The 26,035-nt window shown below is 43.2% G+C and overlaps 1 protein-coding gene across 6 annotated transcripts in view; it reads right to left on the bottom strand.

Annotated features, from left to right (window-relative positions):
* Positions 1 to 26,035, bottom strand: part of TRPM3 (transient receptor potential cation channel subfamily M member 3) — a 519,386-nt gene that overhangs the window by 16,198 nt on the left and 477,153 nt on the right. For all 6 annotated transcript variants that reach the window (XM_067744178.1, XM_067744179.1, XM_067744181.1 and 3 more), the window contains 3 exons: positions 4,560 to 4,710; positions 4,240 to 4,439; positions 2,150 to 2,282 (listed from right to left, as the gene is read on the bottom strand). In XM_067744178.1, coding sequence (XP_067600279.1) covers positions 2,150 to 2,282; positions 4,240 to 4,439; positions 4,560 to 4,710 — 484 coding nt within the window. The remainder of the gene's footprint in view (positions 1 to 2,149; positions 2,283 to 4,239; positions 4,440 to 4,559; positions 4,711 to 26,035) is intronic.

Here is a 26,035-nt window from a genome sequence, read left to right as displayed (position 1 = left end):
ATCCATCTAGCTAGCTAGCTAATGTACAACAGGACAGGTGATTTCACATGCCACTCCACTTAGAAAGGACATGGCCTAGAGAATGTGTGAGATTGGTAACATGGACCCACTCTTCCCTTGGTTGATTCCCTTATGCATCTCGTGGTGCTTCTATTGTGCTGAGTATAATCCTAGTGTTTAAAGATGTTATTTTCGGGTACAATTACAAATGCAAAACAAACCAAAACTACCACCACCACCAACAAAAGCAAAACCTCAAATAAACACAGACAGAAGCAACAGAAGCAGAATGAGGCCCGGGCTTAAGTTCACTTCTCTGGCACCTGGGCTTGGCCGAGAACGCGTCCTGGTCCTCTAGGCCAGTGTTACTCCAGGAGGTCAGCTAACGCCTGGGACACAGGGAGGGTGCGCCTGCACGCTGTCCTGATTTCTGGGAATTGTTCATCTTGGTCATGCTCTGAAGGGTGGGGCTCTGTAACCACCCACAGAAGAATAGGGCCTTGGGGAAGAAGTCTCCTGGAAGCGTTTGTAGGTGTGGGGTGAGAGCCTCAGTTGGAGGTGCTATAGTTCCTTTATGTTTCCATCCAAAAGGAATTGGTGACAAGGTCACAGTTTACATGCCCTGGTGTCTGTAACTCTCATTCTAGTTCCCCAGAAAGAAAGACAAAGACTTCCTTGCATCTTAACACTCCTTCCCCTACCTTTCTTTCCTCCCAGGTCTGTGGTTTTCTGAATCCAAAAAGCATTTCAAACACATGCTTTGGAAATATGTCTGAGCAATGGACAATGTGTCCACAGGGCACAATTTTCTGGGAACCACATGGCTATATGTCCATTAATAAATAGCTTTTTCAAGGCCTCAGCATGAGAGAGATCTTTAGATTTGCAGCTCCTTCCTCTGTTTGCTGGAAAATTGCTTCACACCATATCATCATAAAATGCTCTATTTTGCAATGACAGATGTGTATAAAATCTGTGCATGGCTTTAAACTTTATTAATATTGGCTGAGTACGTATGGATACAATCACTCAATAGCATATGTGTATATACTCACTTATCTAGACTGCATTCTTTCAAGAAATAAAGGGCCAGGGACAGAAAAATGCCATTTGTGTAATTTCTACAGAGCCACTAGAGAAAATGTATGACATGGGTAAGCAGACAAAATGTCATTTCATGAAAACTAGAGGCAACTGACTCAAATCTTAGAAGTCTGAGTCATATATCATCTGAAGTCATCAGTATATCATCCTTTTCCCATTATTTATAATTTGCTTCTGCCACCTTTATATTGAAAGTGCTTAAAATTTAAAGTTACACTAATGCTTTGTAACACTTGGGGTGTTCTTTAGAAGAGTAGTTCCTAAATGCTGGGTTTTGAGCGCCAGGCTGGAATGAAGTTTGTATTAGTCTACAGCAAAATGGGGAAAATCAGAAAATGTAAGTTCATTTACATAAACTTAGATTTATTAACCTTAAAGGATTCTCTTCTCTTCATTTTGAGATTTTTTTCTTACAGCCCTACTGGTCTACAAAGCTATTTGGCCAATGAGATCTAAAATTATATAGTAAGTAAGTAAAAAATCTGCCTTTATTTCTTTGCTTTTATCTTGTTCTATAAGAAGAAAAAACAAAACAATTGGAAAAAAACAACCCTCAACCATTATTCTATCTAATTCACAAGTCTCTTGCTATTGTTTATTCAGAAAGTATTGGGCACCCATATAAGCCAGGCACTAGGACCATCCTCAACTTTGGAGAAGATGCTCAGTGATCTACATGAAACACAAACTTGATGGAAAGCCTTGAGTTGGGCTGGGTCTCTCTTGGTTTATGTCTGGGTCAGAACTTTCCAATTTCTGGTCTGAGCCAGCAACTCTTGCCCTGTCCTGGACTCAACAATCTCTAGTGTCCAGGAAGGCGGCTGCTACTGCCTGCTGGAGAAGTCTAGGGTCTATAAGTCTGGGACTTTGATCTATAGACATTTCAGACAACATTCTGTTCTCTCATAAGCTCGATGATTTCTTGGACAATAAAAATAAGCACAACGGGGTCTCTGTTTTTTTGTGGCCCTGCAAACAAAATCAATTGATAAGGCATGCCATGGTATAAAACAACCCCAGGAGGCATGTACCCATGGGAACACACCTTTCTGAAGTCACTCGTATCCTCTCATCATTGGACGAGTTGAATCGGTCATCCTTTTCTCTGAAATATTCCTCTATGCACTGCTCTTCAAAATCATGTACTTTCTTGAGCTCATCATCAGTTATGAAGAGCTCTGTGGAAAAGAAATGAGAGATATGAGGCAGAGAAGTAAAAGCGATGGCACCTGACTTGTGGGTCGAATGACATTCCTAATCTAACTCAAGGTTAGGGAATGGGGCCCAGATTCTTCACTGAGTCTCAAACTAAATCCAAATCTGGTCAGGCAACTTGTGTCACTGTCCTCTTTCTCTGTGTTAGATTCATTATGGGTCTCTGAAGCTCACCTGAGTACACCTGGTTTACTGCAGAGACCGGTTAGAACTATATATATCATAAGGACAAAAATGTAGCTAAATAAAGGAAAGGGAAGCTATGCAGAGAATGGAGGTTTCTTAAAAACTCAACTTCTGGGCTGAGGAGTGTGGCAGACAGACATTGTTCATTCACCTTACTAAAAGCCCTTTGCAACCCAAGTTCCCTCTTCCCTCTTCCCACTACTGAGACTGGAAAGCCAAATACACATTTCCAGTGTCCGTTCAAGCTAGCAACAGCCATGAGACCCAGTTTGGCTCAAGGAACAAAAAAAACCTGCTGCAGGAAAGGGTTGTGTATTGAGAAGAGATTTTGCTTTCCTGATAAACTGTACGTATGTGGCTGCTTCTTTCTACCTTTTTTCCCCTTCATGCTTCTTTCTGCCCTGAACATGAATGTGATGACTGGAAGTGCAGCAGCTATTTCGCTACCATGAGACAAGACAGTGTGACAAGGAATAGCTGACTTGGGGTCTTTGACTTCAGTGAGTCATTGCTGAGCTCTGGGCTATTTATTTACCTTTTCACTTTTTGTTGTGTGAGAAAAGTAAAACCTTACATATTTGTGTTACTGTTAGTCTGGTTTTCTATTTATAGCTGGTAAACAAATTCATAACTGATTCAGTGGTAGAAAGAGCCCAGTGGAAATCTGAACCTTTTCTCCCCCTGAGCTTTCTACTTGCCTAAATGGGTGTTTCATAATGGAAATAGTGAATTTTGGAATTCTTAACCCCTCTCCAACTTTCCAATTTTAATGTCTCGAAAGAAGTCAGGCATTGCTGTGTCAGAGAAGTTGTTAAAAGCTTCAGACTTAGAGAAGCAGTTGATTATTAAGTGGCTTTGGTTTCAAACTTTAGTTGCACTAGTGATCACCTGGAGGTAATTCTTGGGCCACAATTCTAGAGGCTCTGGTTCAGTAGATTTAGTGTAGGTGGTCTATCTGACACACTTTGAGAAACCACGGTAGGTTGCTTGTATGGGGGCTGGATTCCCAATGGTTCTTAACTGTGGGTGGTACCCAGGGGATATTTAGGAATCTGCAGGAGCTATTAGTATTCAATGTGTGGAGGCCTGATGTGCTAAATCTCCTGCAATATGTGGAACAATCCTATATAATGAAGAATTATTCCACCCCAATGTCAATCTAATTTCCTTCCAGAAACACTGGGCTAGAAGGTGGTTGGTGGAGGGTCTTTTTTTTTTTGTCCTTGGAATCATGGAAAGCAGGATTGGTTTCCTCATGAAGCCATATAGGCACAACCCTTAAGGCTTGGGAAATGTTTAAGACCTAAAAACATGATAGATCCAAAAATGACCATGGAAAATCAAACTTAGTCACCTACAACTCAACTCATGTCAGGATGCTTAAATTATATATACTGCAGCATTGGGAGCATATTAACATGGTTGATATATCTTGTGGTGGGATGTCTGTAAAGTAAGAAGCTTAGAACCTATGAAGGTGTTAAAACAGCCCTGCTGGAGCCTGGTTTTATCTCACTAAGAAAGGTGTGAGGCTAAGAGTGCTCGCTTTAAGCCTCTCCTGTCTCCCTTCCAGCACCATTTCTCATCATGCATACCCTCCCATCCCTCCCAAGTCTTCGGAGCTATGGGCAGGAAGCAGGAGGACCCAGGTGCCCAGTGGTCCTGCACGACCAGGTATAGACGTGGTGGGGATTTCTGCTCTGTAGTTGCGGGGGGTTGTCACTCAAAGCTTACTCAGGCCATAGTCCCTTTCATCTGGGTCACTCTCGTGTTTTCTCCATCGGCAACACAGGTGCTGGAATATCATGGTCATGTGGCTGAATATGATCAGAGGTGGGGGCAGAACGGGCCTTTCATGGAAAGTCATGATGAGCTGATACCTCTGAAACTTCCACACTTGGTTGGATATTGATTTTACCTCAAAAAATGTATTGCTGAAATAGAGACCAGAGAGAATCAAGTGAGGAAAACCGCTGCTTTCTGGAGCGTCATGCCCCGCTCCTGCCTCAGTCTCCCTACTCCATTCCAAGGGCTCTGAAGAAGGACCCTCTTACTTAAAGACAGCGATGAGGAGGTTGACCAGCAGGATGTTTGCCACTAGGAGGTAGCAGGCCATGATGGCCGGCACGATCCAGGCTCCTGTCTTGCAGGGAGGCAGTTGGATTATTTTACCATCCTCTCGAGTCTCATTCTGTCCACAGGGAGCTGGAGGAAGCAGCACAGGCAAGATGTCAGAAATCGTGTGGCTCTGTGATAGAAACCACAGACTGAGTTGAAGGAGGGGTTTTTACATGAAGGAAAAATACAGCCATCTCAAAACAAACAGAAAAAGGAATTCCAGAAAAGCCAAAACAAACAAACGAAAGCTTCATGAATATCTCTAGGGGCTGTCTCTGCAGAGGGGAGTTGGTTCTGCCAGTCTCCCAAGTTGTCATCTGACACGAAAGAGGTGGGTGGAGCCCCCTGCTGGCTTGCCGAGTCCCTGGGGCACTTAGTGTCCCCCCAAGGAAGCCTGGTGAAGGCTTTCCCAGGGAGTGCAGAAGGGGCAGAGTCTCACTGCCCCGTCAAGTTACTTTCAAAATGTGCTGTGGAGGCCAGAAGCCTACAGCTGTAAGAGCAGCAGCCTCGAGGGGCTATTGACTCGGAATTAACACGGGGCAGCTGTTAATTGCTTCAAGAAACAACCCAGGGACTCTGAGTTAACGATTTGCTGTCTCAGTGTGGAAGGAACGAAACAGGGCAGCACCTTGGGAAGTATTTAGGGGGACTGTTGCTCAGTGCTCCTGATGGATGGCATTTCATGGGGAGGGGCAGTGAGGGGAGATGGGCCAGGACCCTGGAGCCTGTAGCCACCTGCTTTTTTTCCTGCAGCATTTCCATTCCAAAAATGTGCTTCCACTGCACAGGGAACAAAATCCAACTGCATTGAATAAATGGGCAAATAGAGAAAAATAAAACATCTGACTGCACAGGGGACCATGTGGGGATCTTTAAAAACTGCCAATGCCCAGCTCCACCCCAGTCAATTGAACCAGAATCTTTGAGGGTGGCCCCGGCATCAACATTTCTTTCAAAATTTCCCAGGTAATTCTCAGGTGCCACTAACATGAGTCTACTGAACTAGAATTAGTCTAGAAACATTATATGATTTTTGACATGCTCTGAAGTCCAAAATACATCTCAGTTTATGAGGGTTTTAGTAATATCAGGACACCAAGACTCTGTTTTTATAGCCAGAAAAAGATGGCCAAAGTGCTTCCTTTGGACCAGCCTGTAAGATGATCAGGTGTTGATGGACTCAGATGTTCTCAAGGAGCCAGCATCTTTTTTGTTGTTGGCAGCTGTGGCACTATGCACCCAAGACAGCCCTGTGAGAGGTTCTGATCATTTCCTCCTTTGGAAGGAAAACCCAATGATAGAGCCCACATTGGCTCCAGGATGAAGTCCAAGCTCTGAGGGTAGCTAGCCTGGTGCCACCTCTTGCTACTTCCCACCTCTCCCTCTGAGCACAAACTGGACCAAGTTTCTTGCAGTTCCTAGAACTGTCACGCCCTCTCTTACTTCCTGAATTTTTTTTTTTTTTTTTTTGCGGTACACGGGCCTCTCACTGCTGTGGCCTCTCCCGTTGCGGAGCACGGGCTCCGGACACGCAGGCTCAGTGGTCATGGCTCACGGGCCCAGCCGCTCCGTGGCATGTGGGATCTTCCCGGACCGGGGCACAACTCGTGTCCCCTGCATCGGCAGGCGGACTCTCAACCACTGCGCCACCAGGGAAGCCCTATTTCCTGATTTTGAGCCATGCTTCTTCTTTCCCTTCCCAAAGGCCCCCTGACACCTTGCTCCCCCCACTCCCACGCTTCACCTGGATGAATCCTATTCACTTTTCAGTGCTTACTTAGCTTTCAGCTAAATTTCTGCTCCTTTCCAGCTGGGACTGGGATAGGTATTAACAAAGATCCTCTGCTTGACCAAACTCCACTCAGGCAGGCTCTTCTGAGCTCTTTTGTGGCCTCAACTTGTGGACTTCCATGCTTGTCTCTGCATTTGTCCAATTTTAGCAAGAATCCTGCTAAGTACGTTTAGCCAGAATCCCCATCCTCAATTTCTAATCACCATCGATATCTAATCAGTTTCCTCATTCTCCACCATCCTCCATCTGAAGTCTGATCACACTGGTCTGTCTTCAGTAAGAATCCATTACGTCAGGTAAGCCAGAACCCCCCTTACTCCTGATGTTTCCTCTTAGTGAACTTCCATCCACTGACCCACACCCAGCTCATGGCTATAAGTTTCCTTTTTTTTTTATTTCTTCACTCAGAGTAGGGCCAATCTCTCTCTCCTATTACAGAACACCACTGCAGTAGCCCCCCTTGAACAAAGTCTTCCTTACCATTTTTACCAAATGTCATGAATAATTTTTTCTTTAACAAATAATCTTTTCTTTAGTAATTTTGTCTTCCATATAATCCCAGAACTCTGTTTGCTTGCCCCTTTGGGGGGTTTCTCAGCACTGTATCACTGCTGCCAATTTACTGGGCTCTGTGTCCTACATAAGATTTCCAGTGGTAACATATCTCTTCATGGTTTCCAGTTACCTGGCTCAGTGCATACACACAGCACATCCACACATATCCACACATGAAAACTGTTGAGTGAATAAAGGTCACTAAACACAGTTTGGTTGTTGAGCACTAACATTCCCCACAGCTCTGCAAGCCTACTCATGATGGACAGTTCTAGCTCTAAGCAGTTGCTGGCTCCTTCCTTAGGTTCTTCCCAGAAATCCTGCCCTTGGTCTGGCAAGAAGGCTTCTCAGGCTCAACCAGATACCTGGGTCTCTGACACCCACTTGGCTGCAGGCCTCATGGAATGGCTCACTTTGCTTTTCTCTCCTCATGAAGCTTGCCCGGCCACCCTACTCCCTTCCTCCTGACTTGACCTCCCTTGGGGTTGTCACTCCTGTGCTGCCCTTTTCTTTGGTTCCTGCTCAGATCTCTATGGGGAAGCCGACAAAGAGCAGGAGAAAGAACTGCTTGGGGTAGGGTACAAAGCGCACACAGTTCTTACAGGTGTGATCCCTGATTTCCATTTAATGATGTCATTCTGAGATTTCTCTTTACATTCTGGGAGAACGTAAAATAAACTTGTGTGGCGCAGAGCTCATCCAGCTTTTGACCCCGTATTTAGTGAAGATGCAGACACTTCCTCCACTAGAGAAGAAACCGTCTTCTAGCCTAGAGAAAAACCCAGGGAGAATAGTAGGTGCTCGCTAGTTTCAAGTGGCCGGTGCGCATTTCCATGGGTCTTCAGATAGTGTCATTAACATGTCTCTAGATCTCTGCTTTATTCCCCTACTAGTTGGAAAATTGGACCAACTCATTACCTTTATACAAGATTTGATTTGATTTAATGTCATCATGATTGGCTCTGGGAACTCTCTGCCAATTCTTTGGGTATTAATTTATTCCACCTTCCCCCACCTTTTTTTCATCCTGCCTTTATAGAAGTAGTATTACTTTAGTGGTTAGGAACATGCATTATAATCCGGCAGACCTGGGTTCAAATCCCAATGCCACCATTTTCAAATGATGCGACATTAGCTTACTCCAAGAATTTCAGCCTCCTCATCTGTAAAATGGGGTAGTAATAGTATATATGGGGGGGAGATTGTCAAAATCATTAAATGAGAATGCATGGAAAGCACTTGGCTCAGTATCTAGCATACAGCACTTAATTAACATTAGTTGGTGTCATGACTGGTATTGTTATTTTGTAAATAGACTTGAAGTGTCTCAAGGTTAGGGACTATGTCTTATTCCTCTTTACTTTACAATCACTAAGCATAGCACTTATTCTACAAACATTCATTGAGTGGTTATAATATGCTGGGTACGGGAGATGCTGGGGATTAAAGAGACAGTCCCTGTTGCTAAGGAACTCACAGTTTAGTAGGGGCACAGAAAGGGAATAGAACATTGCATTTAACGGGTGACGTGAGCTCTGCTGGGGGCTCTGAAGAAGCACAGCAGAACTGCTGCCGTCCTTCTAGCCTCGGTCACACTGAGCAGGCTGGTACTCAGGATTAGCCTTGAGGACTACCATCTAGACTCTACAGCAACACGTGCAGTATAAGTGAATTAGATGACTCTTGTGATAATGAAAATAAAAATGAACCAGTAAGAAACAGCCTTCATTTGGTAATATCAGCAAAGAGGCAGTGAACATTATATGCAGCAGTTAGTGCAAAACATTGCTTTGTAATGGCTCCTAGTCGTGTCCTTGCTCAGAGCATTTATCTGCACTAGAAAGTGCTATGACTCAAACTTACAGATGTCTACCCCTGATGAAGATGAACTGGGTGCCTTAAAGCCCTGACAAGCAGATTTTGGGATAAGTTATCTGTTATAACTTATATAAGTTATAGTACCAACCAGTATCTAGGGGTTCATATTCCCAGGGAAATACTCCAGGGCACACAAACCCAAGATGGCCCACGGGTGGATGTTTAGGAACGTGTGGGCTGGTGGCTGCCATTGCGCCTCCTCCTTCCCTGCTCTGGAACCTGACACGAGTGGTTTTTCTCCCAACCCTCTTGCAAGAAGTAAATGTACAGTCACTACCACCCTCATACCAAGTGACATGTTGTCACCTCCCTCTTCGTTGATGACAGTCAGTGCAGGGTGCCTCTGGTGGATGTTTGGTGGTTCCACCTGCCTAGTATATACATTTCCCCTTCCTCTGCTAAGAGCATCCTGGTTTCCCTTTGTGGAGCTATTCCTCCCTACTCTCAGTCCATGAAGTTTGGGTGAAATGAGCTGCATGCAGTTCCATATTGAGGAAATTAATCAGTGTATTTTATCTCCTGATTGCAGTGATTAGTTCAGGGATGGACATGTGATCCTAGCCTGACCAATCAGAGCCAATGAGCATAAACCTTGGGCCTTTTGCTAGAACTTGTATTAAAGAGAAGCTCTTTTTACAATGCGATATAAGTCTACCAAGCAAAGAGAGCCTGCCCAGGAGTGACTACATCACAGAGAAGAGAAACAGATTCCTGATTCAGCCATGCCTAAAACCAGAATTCTTCAGTTATATGAACCATAAAATTCCTTTTTTCCTTAAGTCAATTTGAATTGGGTTTCTATCACTTGCAGTGAGTCCTGGCTAATACAGTCACCCTTGCCTCCCTGTCCCCTGTCCACGGTCATTAAAGATGTTGATATTTTGTTTATACCACTCCTGGGAGGCAACATCTGGAGCCTTGGAGTAGCATGAAGAGATTGGAAGAGGCAACTGGCAATGTGAAATCTGACCTGACATCAAGGTTGAATCACAGTTTCAGGGTTTCAGGAGCCAGAGGCTCTGTTGCTCTTTTTCTTCCCCAAACATAGAAGAACTTAAGGGGTCTACACTGCTCAAAGCTCAATTGTCCTCTGACTCAGAAACTAATGATACAGATTTCACTTATTATCAAGTCAGTAGGGTAAACACACTTGGGAAACTGGCCAAAGTTCCCAGCTACTCCCAAAGTGAAGAAAACCTTGCTCTAGAAGCTGATCATAGATAGATTAGGCCAAAGAAGCCCCGGTGTGTGTGGGGGTGCGGGTACAGAGTGTAAAGCCTACATCTATGCAATTATGGCCAAATGAGAAGGGATCAAACATTTGGAAATGCAGATTCTCTACAGTTTATCTACGTGGGTCACAATGACACATCACAAGGCAGAAAGTTGGAAGTGCATTAACGAGTAGAAGTGAAATGGATGACTGGGCTCTAGAACAATGATAGGTTGTGCAGTTATAATCCAGCCAGGTTACGCAGGTCAGAGTAAGAACGTCCTCCCTTTTCTGTACATGTTCTGGAGAGCAGCCTTCCAATGGCTGAAATTTTTTTTATCATAAATTTTTATAATAACTAAAATAAGGGTCAACAGAGTCCCTCACTAGAATGTAAGCTTCATGTGGAAAAGCATTTTTGTGTGTTTTGTTCACTAAAGAAACAACAGCTATAACACTGCCTGGCACATAGCAGATGCTCAATAAATATTTGCCAAATGAATGCAGGCAGGAATATCACATACTGTACGTTTGACCTGCAATGTCAGGCATTTCTGTAAGGGTTACATTCGATCAATTTCACTGGGTCAGTGGTTGTTTTCCTATTTACTTCAAGATCTTAAGTGCCACCATGACCTGCTAATATGAGATGGTTCCTGTAAGAGCAAAAATCTGAAAGAGGGGAAAAAATAGATTCTTGATTATTTGTTTTTGCAATTAACTTGCAAAGGAACATGCCTGGCTTCGGTAAAGGCTATAGAAAATCTCCCTTCTGAATGCTGTTGCATAAATCTCCACGGCACACCAGACATAACACCCCATCTTAAACTCATGGCAGACATTTGGTAATCAATCATTACACTCTTCTGTCAGGTTGTAGCCTTGGAATCCTTTTTACGACAAAACTCCCCAAAGCACGACTAATCAACTGAAGTTAACACAAGAGATGGAAACTTTCTCTTAGTTCTTTCAAAAATGAGAACATGAGGTCTCGGTGAAAGATAATTTCTATACCTCTTTTCAGGATCCTCCTTATGCCCGCATGGCCTGGCCTTTGCCCAACCTATACTACCTTGAAGTTGCCCAGGAACAAAAATGGGTCAAATTAGACATCCTGCTTTTCTTAGACCCTGACACTTTTGATGAAGGGCCACCTACATAAGTCCTGGGCTCCTGGACACTGCCCACTGCCCATTTTAAAAGTTACCTTTTAAAATGGATACTTCTGGGACTTCCCTGGTGGTGCAGTGGTTAAGAATCCTCCTGCCAGGGATTCCCTGGTGGCGCAGTGGTTGGGAGTCTGCCTGCTGATGCGGGGGACGCGGGTTTGTGCCCCACTCCAGGAAGATCCCACATGCCGCGGAGCGGCTGAGCCCGTGAGCCGTGGTCGCTGGGCCTGTGCGTCCGGAGCCTGTGCTCCGTAGCGGGAGGGGCCACAGCGGTGAGAGGCCCGCGTACCACAGAAAAAAAAAAAAAAAAAAAAAAAAGGCTCGAGAAGAATCCTCCTGCCAATGCAGGGGACATGGATTCAATCCCTGGTCTGGGAAGATCCCACATGCTGTGGGGCAACTAAGCCCATGCACCACAACCACTGAGCCTGCACTCTAGAGCCCACGAGACACAACAATTGAGCCTGTGGGCCACAACTACTGAAGCCCGTGTGCCTAGAGCCAACGCACCGCAATGAAGAGTAGCCCCCGCTTGCTGCAACTAGAGAAAGCCCACGTGCAGCAACAGAGACCCAACACAGCCAAAAAAAACAAAAAAACAAAACTAAATTAAAATGGATACTTCTAGTGGAACTGCTAATCCTAGTTTGTTATTTGGGATCCACTAAAGTGAAGGACAATAGAGATTTGAAATAAATAACTGTGGAAAGCATAGCGTGTGGCAGTCTCTGTGCTGTGTACTTCACATCAGCCATTGCACTTAAGCTTCCTTGCAACTCCATAACAAATGTATTATCCTTGCTACATAGTTGTAGAAACATGCACTGAGGGGTGCAATGCCTTATCTAAGATCACACAACTAATAAGGGAATATGCCAGAACCATTCATTCATCCATCCAAAAAATAATGAGTTCCTGCTACATGCCAGTGGGAATTGGCTCTGGAGATGCACTTATGAATGAAGCAGAAATGGGTCCTCCTCCCCTCTGACCCCAAAGCCTGTATGTATGCCTCTCTATCTCATACAGCCTTTCCAATGTAATATTGCTACTGACTACCTATGCAAGCTTCAGTGTAAGGCCCTGTGCTATGAGCCTTACCTATATCACCTTATTTTAATCTTTATAATACTTTGACATGGTGGATTTTATTGCCCCATTTAAAGGTGAAGAAGTGAGGCTCAGAAAATTTTAGTATCTCTGTCAGTTATTTCAGAGACAGTAAGAAAAGAATCAGGATGTCCACACAAACCTGTTCAACTGTAAAGTATCTTTTCTCTCTGTGCCTCTGAAGGAAGAGCCAACATGGGGTTGAGAGGAATCTCAACTATGAACAAATGTAAAGACAGATTGATAGACATCTGTATTTTTCTTGTTTCCATCAACACGAATAAAGCCTGAGCTGTTCAGATCATGTACAAATGTATAGAACACTAAAATTCGAAGTGTGGAGAAAGAAATTTGATTCATATAATAGGTACCAGCTGTAGGCACCCACATCCCAAAGATTAAGACACTTGCCCTTTTGATTTTATCCTATAAGGCATGGGGAAAAGAAACATTTGTTTACTTAATACACATACCACACTGTTTCCAAAAAGCATGAGAGATTAAAAACAAAACACCAATATGTGATATAATGAGCATCATCTTTAAAAATATGAAGAAGAAGGATATTTCCAGAAGATCATCTCTTCCTCACCTGGCTGAAGAAACGTCTCAATAGCTTATTCCAAATCACAGGCAATGGAATAAAGAGCTTAGTTAAACATATGACTACATTTATCCTATTTTTTTTAAACAAAGGATTTTCAACTAAAAATCCATCCTGAAAAGCTAAGGAGACAAAGAGGATTTCCCCACCTCATTTTGAAAATCCATACAGTTTGCCATGGAGGATTTAGAATGCCATTACACAGCTCCTATGGCTTACTCCAAGGAACCAGATAGCTCTGCCTTTTTGGCCTTTTTCCTGACACACTGCTTTCCTTGGCAAGAGAACTGGAGATGCCTCCTTTTGTATGGCTGTATCTATTTAGAAGCTCCTGATCTAAGAGTCCTGGATAACAGTACATCCAGGCAGAAGTCTTCTTTATGTAAGTAAGGGGCTCTTTCTGTTTCTTTTAATAGGCTATAGTCAATGTCCTCTAGAAATGGAGGTCAGGAAGAACAGAGGTAATTGAATACCAGGTAAGCTCCAACTTTGTAGAGTCAAAAGTACCACCCACCAGCTCTTTTACTTCTTTTGTGGTTCATTTCTTTTCCCTTCCCCTGCCCTAAGTGTTGGGCAAGATGCAAGTTGGTAGTGACATGGTACAAAGGCAACCATGAGAAAGGAGTAAGAGGTCTCAGTTCCTCCATCTGTGAATGGAGGGACTTGGACTATTGATATCCCCTACAGTGCACTGCCCACACAACTCAGGAAGTCCAAGATGATTGTGGGATACAGGAACAGCTCACTAAGTAGCACTGAATTGGATAGTGAGAAAGTGATGACCTTTTCAAGCCTCTTTCCATCTTCCTGACTCCATCAGAGAGAATGCGTCAGTTTGAGGATAATATTTCTTTAACACTTCCTTCACATCTGCTAAACTTCCTTTTTAGTAGAGACTGGGCAGGCTGAAGGCTCAAGCATCTGGACAGAATTTCCTAACAATGCGGTGTTTTCATTCTGTTTATTTTATGCTCATTTTCTATTACATCAAATCACACTGATTTTTCAACTTACGGCCATGATGTAAATATTTTTCTTTTCTTTCTTTTTTTTTTTTTTTTTGCGGTACACAGGCCTCTCACTGTTGTGGCCTCTCCCATTGCGGGGCAGAGGCTCCGGACGCGCAGTCTCAGTGGCCATGGCTCACGGGCCCAGCTGCTCCGTGGCATGTGGGATCTTCCCGGACCGGAGCACGAACCCATGTCCCCTGCATCAGCAGGTGGACTCTCAACCACTGAGCCACCAGGGAAGCCCAATGATGTAAATTTTTAAAAATAAATTAATTTAGGTTTTAAAATTGAGCCAATTGAACTAAAAACATTAAAGAGTGGACAGATGTTACAAAACAGTGAATCGTTTATGTGACTAACTAAAGGTTGGGAAACGCTAGATGATCTCTAAGCCCCATCTAGTCCAGACATTTTATTACTCTATGAATCTAAGAAGAGGAGCAGAAGACCAGAATAAGCCCCAGGCTGGATTATCTATCCCAGGAGCTTACTGTAGGGCACCTATAAAAGCTGTATTCTTTTTATTCCTGTCAGAAAAGCAAACAAATACCTAGCCCCCACTGCACAACAGAGAACCCAGCCACCACCAAGGGGGAAAAAACTCACCAATGACAGAGCCTTTAACTCTTCACAGGGTTAGGGTTACACATGCTCAGCTTTCAGCTATTTAGGAAACACAATTAAATTAATAAGCTTTGTTTTTTAATCTGGTGAATCAGAAAGCAGGATGTGCAACTACGGAAGCCTGCATGCCTAGAGCCCGTGCTCTGCAACGAGAGAAGCCACCACAAGGAGAAGCCTGGCATCGCAACAAAGAGAAGCCCCTGCTCACCACAACTAGAGAAAGCCCGCACGCGGTAACAAAGACCCAATGCAGCCGCTCCCCACCCCCTAAAAAGAAATACATATATATATATATAATATATATATATTATATATATATGAAGCAGGATGTTATAAGCCTAGGTATGTTGTGTGTGAATTGTGGGCGGGGGAGGGGGGAAGGGGAGAACATCCAATTCCCTCTGTTATCTTGGTTCTGTATTTTAGTTATTCTTAACTTCTAGCTTTACCTAGAGACAAACATGTCATTTATTTGCTGTTATTTGAGAAGGATTCAAAATTCCAACCTTGGTAGTTCATTATTTGGGATCAGGAGTTAGTATCAGTAAGATCCTATACAAATTTTGCCGGCGAAGGATGTGTATCTATACTAGCCTGTTGTACGTGTCAGTGAATTTGTTGCCATGATGCAGCAGATTGATTGCATTAATAGCTCCAATTGCTCTCTCTGTATCCAACCTCCTTTGCCATGTGAGTTGAGAGTTTCATTTCTTTCAATAAACAGATAGGATCTATTTCCTTGCCCCTTGGTTCTGAGTTTAGCCATGTGAGTTTCTTTGGCAATGGGGATGTTAGCAAATGTGACCCATATAGAACCCTGGAAAAAACCTTGAGTGTTTTTGTTTCCACTCTTCCACTTCAGCCATCACCACGAGGAACATGCTTGAGCTAGTCTTCTGGAGGATGAAACACGGGAACCTCTGCTCCCAGTCATTTCTGCTGTGGGAGCTAAGGTTGTTTTGGATCAGCTGACAGCCAGCTGACTCCCTGGCATATGCCCAAGCCCAGCCAAGACAGCAGAACCATCCAGGCAACCCACAGGCTCCTGAGCTCAATAAATGCTTACAGCGTTAAGCCACTGCCTTCTGGGGTGTGTGTCAAAGATATCTGATATACATGCTCCACTTCCCTTGACCTGCTCACAGCTAGAAGAGGTAGCCCTAGCTTACACAGGTTAACAAACCCTTTCCTAATTTCTTCATCCTCCCCCCTCAATTCAGATCAAATCCCATCATTACCCAAGGAGCGAGGAGCAAATCCATTGAATGACCAACGGCGAATCAGACTTGGTTTTTAGAAATTAAACTGAGATGCAGAGACTTTAGTTAGGTGATGGCAGGTACTTAATTGAAGATCATATAGAATCAGACCAAGTTAGGTCATTTAAAAGTAAAGCCAGGGACTTCCTTGGTGGCGCAGTGCTTAGGAGCCCGCCTGCCAATGCAGGGGACACGGGTTCAATCCCTGGTCTAGGAAGATCCCACATGCCATGGAACAACTAAGCCCATGCGCCACAACTACTGAGCCTGCACTCTAGAGCCTGCAAACCACAACTACTGAGCCCACGTGCCACAACTACTGAAGCTCGCACGTCCTAGAGCCCATGCGCTGAAACTACTGAGCCCACATGCTGCGACTACTAAAGCCCGCTTGCTCTAGGGCCTGCGTGCCGCAACTACTGAGCCCGCATGCTGCAACTACTGAAGCCTGCACGCCTGGAGCCTGTGCTCCACAACAAGAGAAGCCACCGCAAGGAGAAGCCCACGCACCACAACGAAGAGTAGCCCCCACTTGCTGCAACTAGAGAAAGCCTGCAGGCAGCAACGAAGATCCAACACCGCCAAAAAAAAAAAAAAAAAAAAAAGGAAAGCAAGCCATCTGAGAGAGGAGAGGGGAAGGAACGGAAGGAAAGCAGACAGAGAGCTAGAGAGCAAGAGAGAATGAGAGAGATGATTGATTGATTGAGCCTGGAAAGAAGTGGAAAGAAGAGCAGACGAGCGGTCATGTCTTCAGATTCTGGCTTCCCAAAACAACTTCCAGCTTCATTTCCAGTCAGTTTATGTCATGCTTTGTTTCCTGTCTTTGAATGTTTTTGAGGTTTCCTCTTAGACACTTACAGTCAATCTTTCTTTATTTAATCTAGTTTGAGTGGGTTTTGTTTTCTTGCAAGCAATGTTTCTCTAGTTGAGGGCACAGCCATTAACACCTTAGAGAGAATCAGCTTCTCAGGCTGGTAGTTTCATCAGAGCAGGCCAAGATCCAGCAGGCTGGGAACTTATGGCAATTAGGGAGGGGGCCGGGGACGGGGGGGTGGGGGGCGGGAAAGAGACCCAGGGAAGGGTCGGAAAGGTGGGAATAAAAAGCATTTAACTTACAATTTTACAGAGGGCTCATCTCATTCCTTTTGATATTTGCCTAAGCAAAAATAGGATTAGATAAGCTTTTTTCTGCTTCAAACCAAAAACAAAAACATTCAGAGAAGAAGTCAAATAAATGATTTACTCTCCTAGATTTTGTGCTATGTCCACTTCCACTGTAACTCCTGACTGTGACGCTCTTGTACCAACTCCTCATGTTGGAAGAATACACTCCCCAGAGCTACAAGGGCAGAAACAGGTGTCCCTTCCATCCCAGGTGCAGGGAGCGTGATTCCCTTCTCATTGCCTTAACCGGGAAAGGCTTCCCCTGTGGGTCCATTCTACCTGAGCCACCACGCCTCACGTTAAGGAACACTCTTCTTGTTTTTGTTTAAAAAGGGACTGCATAATTTTTCAGAAACCCATATAGCTGTCCTGCTGGCTGTATGAAGAGGGAGGAGCCAGGGCCTTCTTCAAGAGGGAGTGTTTTATGAAAAGAAACTAGCAAGCTGACCTCAGGGCTCTTTGCGCTGAGAAGGATCAGTCTAGCGAGCCAGGCTATGCATATCTCTGTGCGGATGTACATCAGGGAAACTAGGCTGGACCAGCTCCACGGAAATGATCCACAGCTCCTGCCAGCTCCCATCGGATTGTGCCCCCGGGATTACAGGACATAAAGGGAAACAATCAATGTGGCCCCTAATATTCAGGAATGTGCTTGTAAGCAAACACAAGCTCCTGCTGACATTATTTACAAATCCCCTGGTAAGTGACAGATAATGCAGGAAATCCATGTGTACTCAGAACTCACGCTCCTGGCTCAGCCTCCCGGCACACAGCCCTCTTGGGCTCCCTTTACTGCCCCCTCCAGACCCCAGGCTCTGTTCTCCCCGCCCTCTCTCTTTTTACTTTAAGGCCCCTCTGCCCACTTGTCTCTGTTTACTGCTAAAATGTGAGCTTTTCACACTTCAACTCCTGCTCTTCAAACAGCAAAGAATCCGGACCATAGTCAGTTTGTGTTCTACTTAAACCTCAACTGCTATGGGCGGGCTCAGATTCCAGGGTCCATCACTTGCTGTCATGCTGTGAATAGGAGTCCAACTGTATGCAGAATATAAACATTATTATTATTATAACAAAAGACTGGGTGACAGTACACCCTCGTACAGTGTGGACTACCAACTTTTTTCTTTCCCAGAGCAACGCTAGCACACATCAGTGAAAATAAAATAAACACTTGTATCTTGAAAGATTTATCTGTTAAAAATAAGAAACTCAGATGCCAATTAAGTGGAGAAGCAGGATGGGAGGAATAGAAAGGAGCAAGATGGGAAAGGCACTTCGCTGTTAATTGTGGTTTGAATATTTTAAATAATCTCCTTGTTGTACATTTCCTGTTTTGGGATCTATCCATAAGTGACCCATCTTATTAAATCACTCTTTGAAGTCACTAGACACAAGCTACTAATCTTAGTGAACTCAGTTTGAGTCCTAGACCTGACATTTGCCATCTATGCACGTCACAGAGTACGTCAATTAAAATGTCTAAGCCGGATAAAATAACAGTAATGTTAATAGAATATAGTAGTAATAGAAATAATGTTAATAATGATGATGATACATGCCCAGACTCCCTCATCATTCATTCAACAAGTATTTATGAACCCCCTACGATGTGCCAGACACTGTTCTAAGTGTTTGGGATACACCAGTGAACGATGCATCAAAGATTCCTGGTCTTCTTCAGCCTGCATTGGGAGAGGTAGGTGGACAGGAAATAAACAGCAGCATCAAAAATAAGTAAACTAAGTGGTGTGTTAGAAGGTGATAAGTGCTGTAGAAGAAAAGAAAAGTAAGGCAGGGCAAAAAGGATCAGGCGGGCGTGTGGGTGCCTGGAAACAGCCATGAGAAGGTGAGACGGGAACAGGCTCCAGTCTTGGATGAGGGAGTTAACCAAGCAGCAATCTGGGGAAAGGGTGTTTGAAGCTGCAGGCAGGGCTAAGGCAAAGGCCCTGGGGCAGAAGTGCTCCTGCTGTGTTCTGTGTCTGCCCTAATGCGGAGGAGAGCAGAGAAGAAAAAAGAGTGCTGAGGGGTGGAGGGAAGTCGAACTTCATGTGGGGCCTATGGAAGGACCTCCCAGGATCCAGTCAGATAATAAGGCATTGCTATTTATTGTAATCCTTATTGGCTGTATTAAAGAAGCTGAGTAATTCCCCTTCATCCATTCTGGCTCCTGCTGGATGGTTTTTTGATTTACTTAGTAAGCCCTCTCTTCGTTATTTCTGTTTTTCCCTATAGACCCCCGATGCCCTTAAATGAAATAGGGACCAACCCTCTGTCCCCAGGTGGTGAACTGAAGGCAGCTGAATCCTGGCCCTCCACAATCTGCAATGAACAGTAGCTCTCAGACTCCCTCTGCGTCCACCTACCATAAAGGGATGGAAGGCTAATGCGAACAGGTGCCTGGGCTCACCCTTTCTCTCAATCCTACCCACGTCAACAGCTATCCTCCCTTTATCGGCCAAACAAGCAGCCTGCTGAGGGAAAGCTGATTTCTAATCTAATTTGAGCAAAATCAACTTTTATAAATAGGAGAAGTCCTCACAGTATGAGGCTTGGGAGAGGGAACAAGGTTCTCACTAATGACTTCAGAGCACAACCCAGCGTTTCTCATTGCTGCTAAACTCCTCAGTGGTTGCTGCTTAGTGCAAACTATTTGCTGTACCTGGTGTGTCAAAGAACAATAAGCTTAGGGACAGGCAAAGCCCCTTTGTTCCTTAAGTATCCTAACCTTTCCCCGAGGCAGGAAACCTAACCAAAGGCTGTAGTCAACAGTTAGTCTGAAAAACTTCTAGGCAGTTTTATTCAACAGTGTGCCTACCCACCACAAAGTATATGCAGAGAAAGGGTGGATTTAAATTCTCATTTCTTTTCTTCGTGAAGATACGAAGGTTGTTACTTCTTTTTAAAGTGAAATAGATGGTTTATATAAAATCTGTATTTTTCTCCTGTACCTGGACAAAACTCACACATACAAAGATGTTGCTTTTTTCCACAAATGATCAACTGAGTTGACCGTGTTGATTCATGTATTTGAAAATTGGATGGCTTCACTTTGTCACTGCACAAAGTACAAACTAGTGACATGTGAGAGCCGACATACACACACAAACACAAACACACACACACACACCTTTTTTAAAAGTCTTTCCCAATTTTCATAAGCTTATGCCTCACGCAGGTCTACTCTAAGCAATGCTGTGCAGTGGCATTTCCTTTGGCCAAGTTGGTCTCAATAGACCTGTGAGAAAATCTGAAAACTAAACCAAAAAGCAGTATAAAATTGGCTAGTTTCTGGGTCCTACACAGAAAGGAAACAAGTTGGGCTTTTTCCACTGTATCCCTTGCCTAATTGTGAAACAAAGGCTGTTCTCTGGGCTCTGGTGGACCAGCTTGTGGGTTGCAAACTTGGGGAGTTTGTAAGTGAATGTTCTGTCTTTCTTTCTCTGTATCTTATACAACTATTTAGTAAAAAGAGGATGGTTAACATGCAGGCTCTGGGCTGCATGCTCAATGTTGACAGCAGGAGAGAGAGTGGAGAGAAAAGGAAGAAAAGCTAAAAGAAAGTTATGGGGTAAAATCCAGCTTGATTGCTAAGTTAGCTAACAAGATGTAAAGGAACAGTCTCCTACATGCATTTAATGTATGACCTGGCTACAATCAAGTCCCAGTGCAAGATGCAATTCTACTTAAGACGACGTAAAACCAATGTCCGGTGGATTGAGTGTGATCATTGTTCCTTGGGGCCACAACAGAACATGTGGACTTGGACAGACATAAGGCAGATGGCCAGGTTTTTCACTACAACTTTGCAAAGAACAGGGTTGATATGGATCTGATGAAACAAGTTTCAAACTCAAGTACAACAAGCATTTATAATTATACAGCAAACAACTGTGGTTACAAACACCCTAGAGATGGGTGTATCAGATTCTATGCCAGATGCCTTCATATATATTAGCTCATTTGTCATGATAACAAACACATTTTTTAAAAGATTATTAAGATTATGGAGGCTGATCATAAGACAAAGTGGTGGAAACCCTGCAAGAAACACATTAGAATTTCCCGCCCATTCATTTATTTTTTAGAAATTTCATTTGACAATCAATGAATAAAACACTTGCTATATTTTAGGCATTATTCTGCATGCTTTATAACTTTCAGCTCACAAAAATATGAGAAAAAAAATAAGGTGGTGTCTTAGCTCAAACAGCCATAAAACAAAATACCATAAACTGGGTGGTTTATATAACAGACATTTCTCACAATTCTGGAGGCTAGGAAGTCCAAGATCAAACAGCCAGCTGATCTCTCAGTGATCCCCAGTGAGAGTCCTCAGCTTGGCTTCAGATGGCTACCTTCTCACTGTGTCCTCATAAGGCAGAGAGAGAGGAAGAAAGCTCTCTGCTGTCTCTTCTTATAAGGGTCCCACCCTTGTGATTTCATCTTATTACCTTCCAAAGGCCCCATCACAGTCACATTGCAGGTTAGGGATTCAACACAAGAATTTTGGGGGGACACAATTTAGTCCATAACAGGTGGATTCTATTATGTCCATTTTATAGGTGAGTAAACTGAGGCGCAAATAGGCAAGTAACTTGCCCAATGACACACAGCTAGTAAGAGCAAGAGACCTCAGAGCCTGGATTCAAACCTAAGATTCCATCATCTTAACTACCGCATTGTGCTATTTCTCACGGTCAGGGAGTTGAAAGTTACATTAGAGTCATGAAGGTTTGAATGTCCAGACATCTGTATTTAGACTATCCTTGTGTTTCATTCTTTTGTCTGGGTCAGTGGCTCTCAAGTGGTGATGTCCATAAGTAATACTCTTTCCATGTTATAAAGACTTTTGAGAGTAAGTTGGACCAGAAGTGACTTTTGGCCAACATGCTTACTTTAGAACCACATCTGTGTGGATAATACATTCAGGGTAAATGGAAAATGTATATTTATCACCACAAACATAATGAAAGAAATTTAAAAGCCCAGTTTTTATTTTATTTGTTGTCCAGTGGTGCCTTTGAAAATGAGTAAACTAATATTCTTTGGAAGGGGTATGAATAATTCCAGGCCAGGAAATATCATTTTGAGTGCCCTGGGCAAGGCGCTTCATCCCACAGGCTTGAAGACTCGATTTAAGCCCTTCTTGGGCCTCATTTATCCCAGTTAACTGTGTAAACAGTCTGTTTTTAACCCATGGAAACAGAGATTTCTCCATTTCACTAGAGTGTGTAGATGGGCCCAAGAATAAGCTGTTTGCTTAGGCATAGCTGTTTACACCCACCATGACTGATAGCTTCATTTAACATAGTAGTGTTGGGTTTGCAGTAGGATCTCTGTTGAGAAGAGGTTGAGGACCAAAATAGTGTACAATCAAGGAACAAAACCAAATCTTGTTTTGCTATGTGTTATAAAGAATAGACTATTATTTCATATTACTAGGTGAGTGAAGGAATTGGCTATACTGATGGTTGCCATGGATATACACTGCTCCAGCTGGTCCCACATTACAACAGGAATCAGTGATGTCGAGTCGAGGACTATCAAATGAAGGGATTTGGCTTTACTAACTGGTGGAAGTCTGTGTGTCAGCATCTGAGACCAACAGAGATGTTCACAGTCATGTTTATGTGCTTCAAAATGCAAGAGAATTGCCACTGTTATGGCAGGTACACAGGGCCAAGAGGGCAGAGTGGTGCCAATAATACAGTCCTTGCAGTCTCTTTCATTTAATTAATTAAATGTTCATATGAATTAGTTAATAATTTTTTTATACTTATGCCTTGTTTAGGCCTGGCTCTAGTCTACGTTATATTTCTGCAGAACTGACCCAGAATATTGACCCACAAACAATGGTTCATGGGGCTTAATTTACTCTATTTTGAGATTTAAAGAGATAAAGTTAAGGATGTTTCCATATTTTTGTAGATTTGGTGATCTGAATTATTTAGTGCTCAAGATTTAAATTACTTTAGATTCTTAGACTCTTTATTCGTGTGGAATCGTCTTGCTAGGCAATCCATAGCTAGCCTAACTTAAGATATTGTACATGTAAAAATAATAAAACTGCATTTTAAAATATTCTGTAATTCAGATTTGTTGTTTTTTTTTTTTTGCTAATTTGATTCATCTGGTAGTTAAACTTAGTAGAGTTGTAGGTCATATTATTAAACGATACTTTAAAAAGTTAACTTGCTGGGGCTTCCCTGGTGGCGCAGTGGTTGAGAGTCCGCCTGCCGATGCAGGGGACACGGGTTCGTGGCCCGGTCCGGGAAGATCCCACATGCCGCGGAGCGGCTGGGCCCGTGAGCCATGGCCGCTGAGCCTGTGCGTCCGGAGCCTGTGCTCCGCAACGGGAGAGACCACAACAGTGAGAGGCCCGTGTACCGCAAAAAAAAAAAAAAAAGTTAATTTGCTGAAGAGCAACATTTGGGTATTTTTTTCTTCTCTGCCTAAGAGAATCTGGGTGTAAATTAAGTAGACTGAACATCGGGCCATTATGACATGACTACTAACTGTTCGATAGAGTAGATCCAAGCACCAAATGTCCACTGAATGGCCAGCCAATCATTTAAGGGTAGGAAGAAGCTAGCCACTTGCAAATAAAATACTTGATTCCAAATATCTCCAGCATAGAAACATCTGAAATACCTTCTGTAGTCCATCTTCCAGTCCTTCACATTATGTTTCTCTCCTTCTGTTCCATTATCATTCATTCTCTCTTTTACGTCCTTATTTTTGAAGAGATTATGAGGTCAATTTTCTGTTCCATCAGAATAACAATGTCATTCATTTTGAGCTGGCCAGAAAATACAATGTCCCCTTCTTGTGTGTCCTTCCAATGCAAAGCCCCTAGCAGCTGTACCGAGGTTTGACAGGAAAAGACTCTCCTCTCCAGATTATTGGGTGATTATCATACCTACCCTCAAGAGTATTGATGCAAAGATAAATGAGTTGTTGATACATGTAAGACTTTAGACAGTGCCAGGTACACAGTGTGCGTTCAGTAAGTGCTGGTCATGTCTATAAGAGGCCCTCTAGCTGGTAGTCTTCCAGTCTAGACTCCTGACCCAGCTGCCAGGGTTCAAAGTTCAGCTCTGCCTCTCAAAATAGCCATACACTTTAGGCAAGTTACTTATTAGGTCAGACCATATGAACTTTCTGAGAGTAGATCATTTTTGACCTACAAAAATGGCAGCTTCACAGGGCTGAACCTAGCATGAACATAATATTCTCTGTGCCTCAGTTTCCTTACCCATTAAAAACAGAGGCAATGGGCTTCCCTGGTGGCGCAGTGGTTAAGAATCCGCCTGCCAATGCAGGGGACATGGGTTCAATCCCTGGTCTGGAAAGATCCCACATGCCACGGAGCAACTAATCCCATGTGCCACAACTACTGAGGCTGCACTCTAGAGCCTCCAAGCCACAGCTACTGAAGCCCCACATGTCACAACTACTGAAGCCCGCATGCCTAGAGCCCATGCTCCGCAACAAGAGAAGCCACCGCAATGAGAAGCCCGTGCACTGCAACGAAGAGTAGCCCCCGCTCGCCGCAACTAGAGAAAGCCCGTGCATAGCAACGAAGACCCAATGCAGCCATAAATTAATTAATTAATTTTAAAAAGAGGCAATAACCCTACCTCATAGGATTGTTATGGGGAATACATGAGTAAGCATTCATAAAACACGTGGGACAATGCCTGATTACAGAAAGTGCTATTTAAGTATTTACTATTATTATTTTTATTACCCTCACATCTCATTACTGCTTGACACAAACTTTTCCCAAGAATAGCCTGCTTCTGTCGATCAGCCTTTCTGTCTTGCCTGCAATGCCCCTCTCCCTCCTTCAAAGCTTGGTCTCAATTCATGTGATCGACCCCCCCACTCTATTCCATTTCTGCCATGTCTCTTCGCATTTGTTTATTCACTAAGGACAAGTTATTTTACATCAGCTGACAGTGGTTCCCATGTTGTCTTTGTCTTCTTCATATATTGACCCTGGAGTGTGAGGGTCCAGGAAGGTTATGACATTTCTCCTGTTTTAATTGTATCTTTTCATGTGATGATTATTTTATATCTTTAGAAAAATTAAGTGATCTTTAAACGTGGGACCCCTAATGTCTTCCTATGTTTTTTAAAAAAGACTAAAAAAAAACCTTGAATAATGGACATCCACATGCCAAAAGAAATAAACATTGACCTAAATCTCACATCTTATGAAAAATTAACTCAAAATGGGTCACAGATCTAAATGTAAAATGTAAAACCATAAAACTTTTAGAAGAAAACACAGGAGAAAATCTCTGTGACCTTGGATTGGGCAAAGATTTCTTAGAAATGACACCAAAAGCACAACCCATAAAAGAAAAAAAAACTGTTAAACTAAACTTCATAAAATGTAGAACTCTTCTCTAAGAAAGACATGGGTAGGAGAATGGAAAGACTACCCACAGACTGGGAGAAAATATTTGCAAAGATAGATCTGACAAAGGACCTGTGTCCAGAATATATAAAGAACTCTTACAACTCAACAACAAGAGAGCAAACAAGTCAATTTAAAATGGGCAAAAGATTTGCAGTCACTTCACCAAAGAAGACCTATGGGTGGCAAATAAGCACATGCAAAGATGCTCAACATCACTAGACACTAGAAAAATGCAAATTAAGACTATAACGAGATATCACCACAAGCCTATCAGAATGGCCAAAATAAAAATGAAACAAAGAGGAAGAAGAACAACAAAAGTGACAATACCAAAAAGGATGTAGAACAATCAGAACTCTCATACATTGCTGGTGGGAATGTAAAATGGTACGATCACTGGGAAAACAGTTTGGCAGTTACTCAAAAAGTTAAACATAGAATTACCACATGACCCAAAAATCTCGGTCCTAGGCATTTATCCCAGAGAAATAAAAATTTATGTTCACACAAAAACTTACACATGAATGTTTACAGCAGCGCTATTCATAACTGCCCCAAACTGGAAGCCACCAGAATATCCATCAACAGGTGAATAAGCAAACTGTG

Source organism: Pseudorca crassidens, chromosome 7 (assembly GCF_039906515.1).
Source record: "Pseudorca crassidens isolate mPseCra1 chromosome 7, mPseCra1.hap1, whole genome shotgun sequence".
Classification (NCBI taxonomy): Eukaryota; Metazoa; Chordata; class Mammalia; order Artiodactyla; family Delphinidae; genus Pseudorca; species Pseudorca crassidens.
The sequence above is the reverse complement of the archived record's forward strand: the minus strand, read 5'-3'. Positions and strand labels throughout refer to the sequence as shown.